This window comes from Heliangelus exortis, chromosome 5, assembly GCF_036169615.1.
Source record: "Heliangelus exortis chromosome 5, bHelExo1.hap1, whole genome shotgun sequence".
Classification (NCBI taxonomy): Eukaryota; Metazoa; Chordata; class Aves; order Apodiformes; family Trochilidae; genus Heliangelus; species Heliangelus exortis.
In genome coordinates, this window is record NC_092426.1 from 35,840,379 (window position 1) to 35,852,618 (window position 12,240).

A 12,240-nucleotide genomic window follows, 5' to 3' on the forward strand; every position below is an offset into this window, starting at 1 on the left:
TATAAAAGCTTATCAGTGAAACGAAGACTAAAGAAAGGCTGCTGTGAACTCTATAGTTGGCATCTCTCCACAACTTAGATAAGAGTTTTTGTGAAAAACAATAATCGTGTGGTGGCACCAAATCTCTTCCTTTGTGGGATTTGGTTCCTGTGACACACAGCTGTAAGGTTTTTACCATTCAGGAGGAGGGATGTTAAAGTAGCCATTATCTCAAAGCCAGTCCCTTTTACAGGTAACTATCGTGTGGTAGGTGGGTGAACTTTTTGTTAAAAACAAAACCACAGAAAAACTAAACGGACAAGATGAATATAGCAGGATGCATTCCCCCAGAATACTGGTAACAGAACTCATGAGAAACTAAGACCATGTGTTACTGGAAAGCAACACTAAATGTGCATTCAAGCCTCATCCAGCATGACCACACAGCACACAGAGAAACCACAAACCTTGAAAGGCAGGAGACTGTGGTGCAACTACTGTTACTGGTTTTGTCATGGGGGCCGAAGAGAAAGGATCTTCTGATGGTGCGCTGAAAGCACTGGTGATCTGAGAGCACAGGGCACTAATGCTGTCTGTTTCCCCTTCTACCTCAGGGACTAAAATGTAAACAAAATTCATTAAATTGGAAGCTTAAAGGATACAGAAGCAATTTACAAATACCAGTGTGAAACAGAAATAAAATTAGCTCCCTTATGTCCTCAATGTTCCTGCTACTGATTTGCATGAAGCTTTTCTCAAAATCAGTGAAGATCTGACCCAAAATAGAACACCACATTAGTGTATTTTGTGACTAAGTCAAAAGAGTAAGGAGATCAGCGTCCCAGATTTAAAGTCTCTTATTGCTGCTTCTCTCTGTTAATACAAGAGGATGTTCATTTCAGAATATCAAAGTGCCTTCTATAGCTTTAGTAGAGATCTAAATCTTTCAGTATTAAAGTGCTAAACATATCAAGGATTTGGCACTAAGATTTGGCATTCTGTGAAATTAAAATACTTAATGATAGATTTAAGTGTTCCAGCAGCACACTTCCACAGTAAGCAGATGAAGTTTAAACGTGCTGACATCAATGCACAGGAGCAAATTAAGTCTAGAGTTAGAATGTTGATTGCTCCAGTTCAGCAGTAACTGAAATCTCTGGCTCCCATGATAGAACTATGAAAAGCAAAAGCTGAATGCTCAAATAAAATGGACACTCAGTTTTGAACCAAGTATCAGCATAATGGGGGTAAAGTAACATCTGGAGTAAAACAGCTGACTTACCAGATGTTCCCTTTATTACTAATTGCACTGCTTTTTGAAAGTACTGATCCTCAGTTCTTCATTGCACAGAACTGGTATCAGCAGGCATAATTAAGCACAAATTAAGTACAATAACATAAGATGTCATGCACCGTAATCTAAAATTCAGGCATGCCCCAAAATTGATTCTTTGAGAGATACTCCAATGCAGCGCACGTGGTGTGACAGGAAGCAGTGCTGGCAGCTGTACACAAGGGAACATGCATCAGAAATGTTCTGGATCATGGAAAACCCAGATTATAGTTTGTTCAGTGAGTACCACTCGTAAGCAGTGCACTATTACTGTAAAACTAATAAACTCAGTGCTGGTCCTAAAGTACAGGCCACCAAATAAAGATTGTAAGATTAATCAGAATTGCTTTTTTGTTTTGTTTTGTTTTTTGTCATTGCCACAGTAATTTTTACTTTAAGGCTGAGAATCCCAAAACTATTTCTGTTGCCAAGTGAGAGTACAGCTGGTCTGCAAGATAACCTAGGTAGGGGGATTCTAGGACATTACTCAAGATACTGAGCAGTCTAGCTGTTTATGTTGGGAAGACTCTAGAAAACCCTACTACCATCATGGGAAAACTGCAAACATCATGTGCCACACATTACTGATACTATCAGCTGTGCCACCTGAGCAGTAAAATTTCTTTTAATGCAAGGTGAAAAGCCATTTCATTGCTCTCAAAAAGAATTCAACCAGGCAGAAGGACAGACTGCAGGAAAGCATCACATGACCCCATGACAAGTGTTTAAGGCCTTGGAGAGATTTGACTCTCAAGATGCCCTGGAATAAGTGGAGGAACTGGTTCAGTGACTCAAAGGGAAGAGCCAGAACCTGTTAATTCACCAACACCCATTCCTGGAGCACTTCAAGCTGTGCTCCAATATTTCAGATAGTGATTAGAACTGTTTGTCTTCTGCATGCCAATACTGCATTTGAAATTCTTGCCTATTCCCAAAGCAGAAGTTTTCTGATGTGGTAACGTTTGTTCATGAGAAATGATCCATGTGAGGCAGGAAGAAGGATTTACTAGAAAAATAAGGAGTTATTTGAAGCAACAGAGAAGGAAAGGAGGAAGAGACAACTTCAGACAATGTTTCACTGGAACCATTTGATTTTTACCTGAGTTTTTCATGGGGAAATCAGTCTTCCTTTGCACTGTTGAAGGCAGCTCATTTATTCTCAAAGACAACTGGCGTTTAAAAGGAGACATCTTTTGGCTCAGGGCAGGGAAGCCCCTGAAAGACCCTTGCCTGGCAAGTTGTTCTATAGGGGCATGCCTCCGGGGAATAGCATGGGGATTGCTCATTTCTTTCTCCAGAGAGGCAGGAACTTCAGCAGTGGGAGAGGTTGGTGAGCCAGAGGAGGGGGCAGTATTGTTTGGTGCAGCACCGGGTGCTACGGCTTTCACTTCTGTTTCAACTGCTGGAGGAAATAGGGTGAGGTTAGAAGAGTAAAGCAAAGGAGTGTTCAACTGCTTGCACCTATTCCCTTTTGTTCTGAAAAGAGAAATTATAGGAGTCTGAATGACTAGTACTCTTCCAAATGAGCTTCTAAGTGCCAGAGCAGAAAAATTATTTCTGTATGCTTTCATGATCTTCACCATCTCACTTTGCCCACATCCTGACTCCAGCACAAAGCTTACAGTCATTTCATAGAAATGTTTGCCTTACATATGTGTTCTTTCAAGCTATTTCTATGATCACAGCTCTAGAAATACTCGCAATTCAATTATGATAGAGCCTGAATAGTGTATTGTGTGTTAGAGATCTTTTATTTGCCAAAATACTACTGCAAACTGTGTTAAGTGACTTAGGGTGGCACAGTTCAGCTGCAAGCAGGGAACGGAACCCAGGTCTCAGTCCTTCTTTTAAAAGCCACCCCTTTAGCTCTGCAGAATCAGCAGCAGTAGCCAAAGACACCTGCACAAGGTTCAGCAGGCCAAAGACAGCAGCAGTACTAAAAAAGTCAGGATGCATCCAGCTCCACCAGGAAATACATTACAGAGAGATGGAAATGTGTTGCAAGGCAGATTCAGCCTCTGAGCTGACAGGCCTTGCTGACACCAGCCACATTTATGGTGAGATCCTGAGTCACTTCTTTAGCTGAATCGAGCTGTAAATGTTACCACCCAATCCCTGGGAGTTACTGCACTGGGAGCTCCTGCACCAAAAAGCAGCTGCTTCACTTTGCAGGGTTCTGCAGAGCACCGCAGTGCTTCACTGCCCACCAGCCTAATGGTAGAAGAATCAGATTAAGCCCAGTTTAAACAATGAAACATGATTAGAATAGCAAAGGGGATTTTTCCATCTCTAGGAAAACACTCTTTCACTAATGCCATAAGTGAACTTGCTCTGGGGGAAATAAACACAGCTCATCAACACAGCAACTCACTACCCTGGTATGAACTCTTACCTTACCAACATTGCTTTCCAAATGTTTTAGGCAAAACAATTACTTTTGTTGACTCATCAAGAATGTAACTAGAAGTCTGGTAAGGAGAGGAGTCACACTAGAGATTTCTGAGGAGCTGGAATAGTTGAAGGAACTAATTATGTTGTCTTGCAAGCTTCAGTACCCATGAGTTGCAGCTGCTCCTTCAAGTGAAACTTTTCTAATCAGTCTTTCCTGAAAAGGATTTCACACACCTTCATTGAGTCAAGACTTTGACTCATGCCCTCAAGTAACAAAGGACTTATGTTTAAGCTTCATTAAGCACATTCTAAAACTAACTTAAGGGAACAAGCAGATGGATGATGTAAATGAAGATTAAAGTTTTGTAATCGAATGGCAGCATAAAACTTGCTGCAGGACCCTTGGAAAACAAGTTCAACTCCACTGTAAAGAGGGCTTGGAGCAATATTTATAATACTTATTTTTTGTTAGCTGTAGAACTCCAATATTTGTAAATAAACCTAATAAGAAGTTCTACTTTTGCTTGAATTTCAGAACACATTAAACGATGTTTGGAATGGGTACAAAGTAAAAACTAACTCCTCTCCAATCAGTTAATTACTAGTTTTTAATGTAATTAGAAGTGCAACAGTTATGTGTTTTATGGAGAGGGAGCTGTTTCGATTTGGTTTTATTGGAAGCACACTGTGGTTGACCTGTTCTTCCCTCATGCCACATAACGTTATACATAAGCTTTGTAACCAGCCTTAAGAATAAAACAAAAATTCATTATTTTCTAAAAAAATCTAGATCCTTTTCTGTTCATTTACCATAAGCTTAAAACTACAAAAAGGATTACTTCATGTCTGGCAAAATTGTTATATTTTTCTAACATTTTTGTAATATGTCCTTTTAGTATGGTACCTATGGTGTTCTCTGCAATAAAGTAGACTGACAAAACACAGGAGGAGCAGCTTCCACACATGAAGGCACTTGTACTTCTTCTAGAAGAGATACAGGAAAATGCACTATGAGTGACACTGGAAGCATTTTTCACTTTGAAGTGACATTCATCTGGGAATATGATCTGTACATCAGTAGGTTCAAGACAGGGAATGCTGCAAGGATACTGAGCCTCAAACCTTGTAGAGGTTCTGATTCACCTCAGAGTGAGTTTTCTCTCACTATGGATGATTGCTTAAGTTGCACCCCATACCTTTAGCATCCGGCATCTGTCTCATAATTTCCTCTCTCTCTGCTTGCTCAGTAGCTGTAGTGACCCTGAATGACCCCTCTCTAGTGAATGTTGTTCTGCTGGCATCAAAGGTGGCAGTCACTCCACACTCCTTCTCTCGCTTCTGCTTTCGCTCCAGGCAGGCTGCAAATGCACAGCCCACGGCGTGACTCAACCTTTCCCCCTGTACAAGACAATATTGCATCATACAGTAACTGCAACAAAAACATATGTGTGCTTCAAGCATTGCAAAGTGATAACCTGCCTTTACAAGAGGAATCTAATTAAGGCATTATGGAGAACCACTGTAATTGGCCACCTTTTGCAAGGCTCTAAAATTAAACGCGGTACATAAAGACCTCAGCTCCTAACACACACGGAATGTTCATGAAAGCCACCCAGAAATGAACCTGACAGTCAGATAATCTGCTCAGCTAAGTTGCTACTAGGATGCTAGTGTGATAATGTGTCTGCAGAGATCCCTTGCCCCTGGATACACTTGTGCAGGAAGGAACTCTTGTGAAGCCATCTTAAGCAGGTGTAAGTCCTGAAGGACTGGAAAGTGCTGTTCTCAGACAGAGAAAGTTTACAGGGGGTCAGGGAGACACTACTGTCAAGCGTGAATATTAAAAGTACAGTGGTGATTACTTACACCTCTTAATGACTCTGACCAAATACACAAGTTAGTATTAAGAGTGCCTTCTGAAAAGCACTTCCATTATTAACCAGTAAGGCCAAAAGGATCCACTGTCCAATAACTGCAATAAGGAAAGGAAATCCAAGCTGAGGAAGTTCAGCAATCCAGCTGACAGAGCAGCTACAGTTGAGGTAAAGGCACTATTACTACCAGTAGATGAACTCATCTCTCATAATCAGTAAGGGAATTGACCTGTTATTCACAGAGGAAAATAGAAATGCTCCAGCTCTAACAAATTTAACTGGGAATTTCTGACTTCATTGTTTCTCTTTAAAGAAAAATGATGAATTGTCAAGTACAACTGGCTTTGCACATGCAGCTATGTGCAGCTCACACAATGAATTTGCACGAGGTTCCAAGTGCTTTGTACAGTATAGGTGAGATTCAACAAAAAGCAGAAATCCTAAAAGGCCAGATCAAGGAGTCAAGTAAGTTACCTCTATCAGTCTCTTGCTGTGTAAACTTACTTACAAACCTTTTACTGGAAAGATCTCTATCACTTAAAAGCAAGCAACACATTAATTTAATTCATTTGAGCCTCCATCCCTTAAATTTAAGGTTACTTTCCATTCAAGACAAGAACGACGTACAAGAAGCTGCATTCATAACCAGTCTGTATATGCTCAGTGTGATTTTGTCCTGGAAAAACAGTCAGCTTCAGTTTTTGGCTGTATACATTTTCAGATGAGAATATCTTCTGTCTATTTTTAGAAGAGTAGTTCCCTCCTGCTAGAGATATCTGAGGCTGACTGCATTCCATTTACACCCATGCTGGGCACTGTTTCCACGAGACGACACCACAGAGGAATGGCAAATAATTCAGACAAAGAACTGGAACTAAAATAATTTTCAAGGACTAAGTAATATTTTAGCTGAAGTCAAAACACACTACAGAATTCTAGGTAGGTTGCTTTTCTGAGCAAAACTTCCTGCTAAAATCTGGAAGAGTTGGATTCACTGCGTATTAAACTCACCGTGTCCTTTACAGCCATAAAGCAGTGGCATATCCAGCGTCTTGTCGTGCCATCTCGACAGATGTAAGAGAAGGCCCGGTCAAAGTTCCTGTCTGGTGCGCAGAAAGAAACCTTCTCTATTGTCTGATCAACTATAAGATCCTAGAGTGAAAGAAAAAAAATCCCCCCCGCAACAAAAGAAACGTCAGGAAATACGGAGAAACTCCTGAGGCTGTAATTTTTGGTGCTAACTGCAAGAAGGAGTTACACTAAAAAGAAGATACCACCTGATGTGGCTAGAATTATCAGTCAATTGATTCACCATTCAGAATTCTATTCCCAGTTTTGAAAAACAATAAGGACAGATGACATTTTCCATCAGCCAGCTTGGGCAGAAGTGTGCCTAGGCACCGCTCAAGAATTTGGGGGCCCAAACTATTCCTCAGATCTCTTCTCTAGACTATGGAGCTTACAGTTTCAATGGTCTTGCAACCAAAAAATCTTTACTGTGGTTAAAACACAACCCAGAATCTTAGGGAGAGGTCTGCAAGTGTGAAAAAGTCTAACAGCTGCTACAAAAAAAAACCAAAAGTTGATCTGCTCCTTAGCTAAGCAGGGGTGTAATGGAAAAGCACCAACAGCACTGGCAGTATTAAACACCCCTGATGTGCTGCCATGGGTTGATGGGAGAAATGTTTCTAAAAAGGAGATTAAAAAAAATTCTCCATTAAAAATTTTTTTTTCAACATTTTTTCTTTTGGTTGCTGGTTAGTGCATGACACCTGTGCTAATGTATTCAACCACCAGGAGGCAACAGTATATTCTGGTTTTGAGTCCTATGCTTTTAATTATCTCCAGGGTCTGCACAACTTATTAAAATTCAGTTTTAAAAGATTAGAGAGATGCAGTAATGTTTCTAAAAATAACACTTGTGTTATTATTTTTAAATGAAGCAATCAGTAGACTGAATTCACTGACTACAGTATGATTGTATTAGAAACTGAATCTTTAAGAGACAGTAACTTTAGTGCTGATGAACCATAGCATCAAAGCAGCCCTGGAGAAGTTGAGCCACAGAGCAGATATTTGACAGGCAGTCATACTGCAGAGCTACATGGATTATCTCTACCTGCTTCTCAGTGTTGCCTTGCAGAAATCATATTGTAGGCTGACAAAGTAAGTGTTAAATGACACAAATATGAAACAATTTAATTTCAAAGTAGTGAGACTGAAAATTGCTTGGATAGCCATGTGATCTTTTAAGATACTTGTATGCTTACAGAGGCAAGCATAACTCTCTCATTTCTAATTGCCTGCTTCTAGAAAAATCCAAGAATTTTTTGCCATTAATTGTACACAAGGTGCCTTGGTGGTACCTACTGTGCTATTTCACAATTGAAAAAAAGCCTGTAAAGCAACCAAGGATGTCACAAATATATTAATATTCCACTTCATACCAACATCTTAGATGTACTAAATTTGATACTCAATTATCTAGCTGGAGTCTGAAGGCGTAACCTCCCTACATCATTGACTCTCTTCATTATGTTTTTGGAAGCTACCCCTTGTTCATTCAGACCCATTCTAGAATTTAGATGCACTGAAAATAATATTAACATGAGTTTGCTTGTGTATTAATATTACAGTCTTCTGCAGCAGCACAGAACAAAACCAAGGGACTCTCCAAGTTCAATGTCAACAGAACTTATCAGAAAAAAAAAAGTTTTTTCCCATAAATGCAAAAAAAAAAGAAAATATTCCAAGCTTATGCTATCTGCCACATGTAAGAAAATGGGTCTTGAACTGGGAAAAACAATTAGCAGGCATATGTCAGTTTATACAGCAAGAAATTATCAAAGTAATCACAGACTTCAGTCTTCTTTTTAATTACCAACGTTGACATTAACATAATGATTGCTATCCATTAAAGTTACAGCACAGACATTACTACAGAGAGATTTAAAACTTTTGTCCAGGGATTCTAACCTTTGTTTTCTCATCTACAACTCTGAGTCCATCCGCCGAAACCCACAGGACTGCTTTAACGGCTTTCTTCCCAGACTTTTGAAGAAAAAAGAAAAAAAAAAAACAAAAACAGACAGTTTTATGCCAATAGCACGAGACTGCCACCCACTTCCCAAGAACCAGAACATTAAGTGTAGATGAAGTCCACGGTCAGTAGGGTGCCCAAAGCCAGATACTCAATCCAAGTGGTAAAACATTCAGAGAACCAAGCCAAAGCCAGTATTTCAGAAAGAGCACATCGTGGGGATGGGGAGAGGGCACAGGACAGGTGGAGGCAAAAAAAAGGTGAGCATCCACTGACAGAAAAGTATTCAAGACTGACCAAGTGGGTGAAGACTTTCACTAAAGAGTCAGAAGACACTAAATCATAAGGAGTTACACCACGGGTAGCTTCTTTAGCACAAGTTTAAACACAGGAAAATTCTTACCTGATATTTCCACCAGCCCTACTCTCTGCCCCAATAGTTGCATGGCAAAATCATGGCATCACCTTCAACCAGTGTTGAAAGAACCCAAAAGTTATTAGTTACTGTGTTATGAGCTTTATGCTCATCCAAACATGTTTCTAATCTACTGAGAGCTAAATGTCACCTCCTGGAAGAGAGGTAGAAAAAAGATCCTTTCTTGACCATTTGGTGTGTATCTTGAAAAAGCAATGGTGTGTGGCAGACTGACGCAGCGGAGGAGAAGCCTGGATTTTATCCAAGATCTGACTGTGGAAGCTTTCAGCTGCCACAAGCTGAGGGTAAGTAAAAGTGGGAAACACAGGAAGGCTTCAGAAGCCATTTAATCTACAGATTCTTTCTAGGCTGTTTAGTTTTTAAAGAAAAGTTACAGAAAACAATATAAACATTTGATACAATATCCCTCTGAAATTGATTCATTGAAGGTAAAGCAGGTACAAGATGTCAACATAATTTTACTGGTTGTTACAGAAAAGTACTAGTAGTAAAATAATTCTTTTCTTTTAACATCTAATTATAATTCACAAGACCCATGTTTTAGGCAGGCTAATAAAATATTCTCCCCATAATGTTTTCTGAAGCACTGGGTTCACACAGTTTGTGTCTGCTAATGGTACCCACCACAGACTACTGCAGGGAGTGAAAACAGCAACAACAAAAAAAGATGAGCAACTTCATGCAAGAATAGCAATTACTTTTTTTTAATAGTTCACTGCAGATGTACATAATTGATCTTCATGCAGCAAATAATGGAACAAAGCCACATTCTGGCATAAGCTGCCACATATTCTAGCTCTGAAACACTAATATTAACACTGTAAGGTTCAAATCTTGGAGTGAAATGTCTCCTGAAATATCACTTTGGTCTCACTCTCAGAGAAAACAGCAATAAAACAGTGAAAATGGGCCTGGCAGAACTTCTGTTTGTTTTTGGGAAGGAACTATCTGTCCCAGTTTCGGAAGCAGCAATGACACCCCAAGCATTTTCAAAAAGCTTGGTGAGAACAGAGAATGGCACTAACTTGTATGGAAGAGTGATTAAAAGAGAAATCACAGAAAATAAGCACAGCATGAAAGCAAGCTATGGAGAAGTGCTGGCAGAAGCAACTTTCTACGTGTCCATCGAGCCTGCTGGATACCCCAGACAAGATTTAAAGTAAACCTCACAGAATCCGTAATGCCTAACAGAAGGAGTATTGTTCAAAGGGGAAGATGTACTTAAATTTAAAATCATGTGTGTTAAAAAACATTGCAGCATTTAAGTCACTCCTCATTTTGGTCTTAAAGGCAGTAAGTATCAATACTCACAAAATAGTCTATATTCTCAATGTTTAGCTAGCTTCTATAGCCTAAAAGTCCCTATTAATACCAAAATCAAATGGTTTGTAAGAAGTCTACCTCCTTGAACTGTTTCAAAAAGGAGTACCAGTTTCATACACGCTGTTAGTAGTCTCAAAATCCTTATTTCAAGCAAATACAAACAAAAAAGAAAAGACAACTCCTGCAGGTTACTGTTTGGTTTCTATTACCATCACTGGAAACAGAGATACGTGTGTTTCCCCAGTGGACAATATAAACCTTGTTCCTGTAGAAATAGTGAGCAGTTCCTGAAGTTTGTATTAATGTTTAACAGAGCTAGGGACTTCAGAAAGCAGTACTAACCTTCAAAGCTACTCCTCACCTGCTATTTTACCAAATGGGGATTTAGAAATAGCTAAGATGTTTTCTTTGCCCCTGTGTACACTGCTGGAGGATGTCCTCAGGAGCCCCAAGGCCCTAAGGCTGCTGAGGAAGTCAGGGTACAAGATGAGTTTGCCTTGGTTGATGAGGATCAGTTAGTGAGGCTGGACATCCATAAATCCATGGGTCCTGATGGGATGCAGCCACAGGTGCTGAGGGAACTGGCAAATGGCATTGCTAGGCTGCTCTCCATCATCTTTGGGAAATCACTGGGAACAGGAGAGGTGCCTGAGGACTGGAGGAAAAGAAATGTCACTCCAGTCTTCAAAAAAGGCAACAAACAGGAGCTGGGTAACTACAGACTGCTCAGCCTCACCTAGATCGCTGGAAAGGGGATGGAACAACTCATTCTTGGTGTTGTCTCTTGTCAAGGACAAGAGGCTTATCAGGAGCAGTCAACAACCTAAGTGAAGTCATATCTGACCAACCTGACAGCCTTCTGTGAGGGTGTAACCAGGTGGGTGGGTGATGGCAGAGCAGTAGATGGAGTCTATCTTGATTTCAGGAAGGGATCTGACACTGTCTCCCACAGCACCCTTGGAGCTAAACTGGAGAAGTGTGGCCTGGATGATGGGGTAGTGAGGTGGATCAGGAGCTGCTTGAAGGACAGAAGCCAGAGAGTTGTGGTCATGGGATGGAGTCCAGTTGGAAGTCTGTTTCTAGTGGAGTCCCTCAAGGGTCAGTACTGGGACCAGTACTATTCAGTATATTTACTGATGACCTGGATGAGGGACTAGAGTGCACTATCAGCAAGTTTGATGACACAAAACTGGGAGGAGTGGCTGACACCCCAGAAGGCTGTGCTGCCATTCAGAGGGACCTGGACAGAGTGGAGAGTTGGGCAGGGAGAAATTTAATGTATTACAACAAGGGCAAGAGTAAAGTCTGACATCTGGGAAAGAACAACCCCAGGTACCAGTACAGGCTGGGGACTGAGCTGCTGGAGAGCAGCACAGGGGAAAGGGAGCTGGGGGTGCTGGTGGATGGAAGGATGACCATGAGCCAGCAACGTGTCCTTGTGGCCAAGAAGGCCAATGGCATCCTGGGGTGTGTTAGAAGGGGGTGGTTAGTAGGTTGAGAGAGGTTCTCCTCCCCCTCTGCTCTGCCCTGGTGAGGCCACTTCTGGAATATTGTGTCCAGTTCTGGGCCCCTCAGTTCCAGAAGGACAGGGAACTGCTTGAGAGAGTCCAGTGCAGAGCCACAAAGATGATGAAGGGAGTGGAACATCTCCCTGACGAGGAAAGGCTGAGGGAGATGGAGCTCTGGAGCTTGGAGAAGAGGAGAATGAGGGGTGACCTCATCAATGTTTATAAATATGTAAGGGGTGAGTGCCAGGAGGACAGAGTAAAGCTTTTCTCAGGGGTGACCAACAACAGGACAAGGGGCAGTGCTTATAAACTGGAGCATAGGTGGTTCCATATATATATTAGGAAGAATTTTTTCG

General features: G+C 41.0%; 1 protein-coding gene across 16 annotated transcripts in view; it reads right to left on the minus strand.

Annotated features, from left to right (window-relative positions):
* The window catches only part of NUMB (NUMB endocytic adaptor protein), a 98,927-nt gene that overhangs the window by 4,243 nt on the left and 82,444 nt on the right, over nt 1-12,240 (minus strand). For 10 of the 16 annotated variants that reach the window (XM_071744620.1, XM_071744615.1, XM_071744619.1 and 7 more), the window contains 5 exons: nt 8,554-8,628; nt 6,589-6,729; nt 4,900-5,101; nt 2,412-2,714; nt 447-596 (listed from right to left, as the gene is read on the minus strand). In XM_071744620.1, coding sequence (XP_071600721.1) covers nt 447-596; nt 2,412-2,714; nt 4,900-5,101; nt 6,589-6,729; nt 8,554-8,628 — 871 coding nt within the window. The remainder of the gene's footprint in view (nt 1-446; nt 597-2,411; nt 2,715-4,899; nt 5,102-6,588; nt 6,730-8,553; nt 8,629-12,240) is intronic. The other 6 variants (XM_071744621.1, XM_071744616.1, XM_071744613.1 and 3 more) reach the window with 2 other exon arrangements.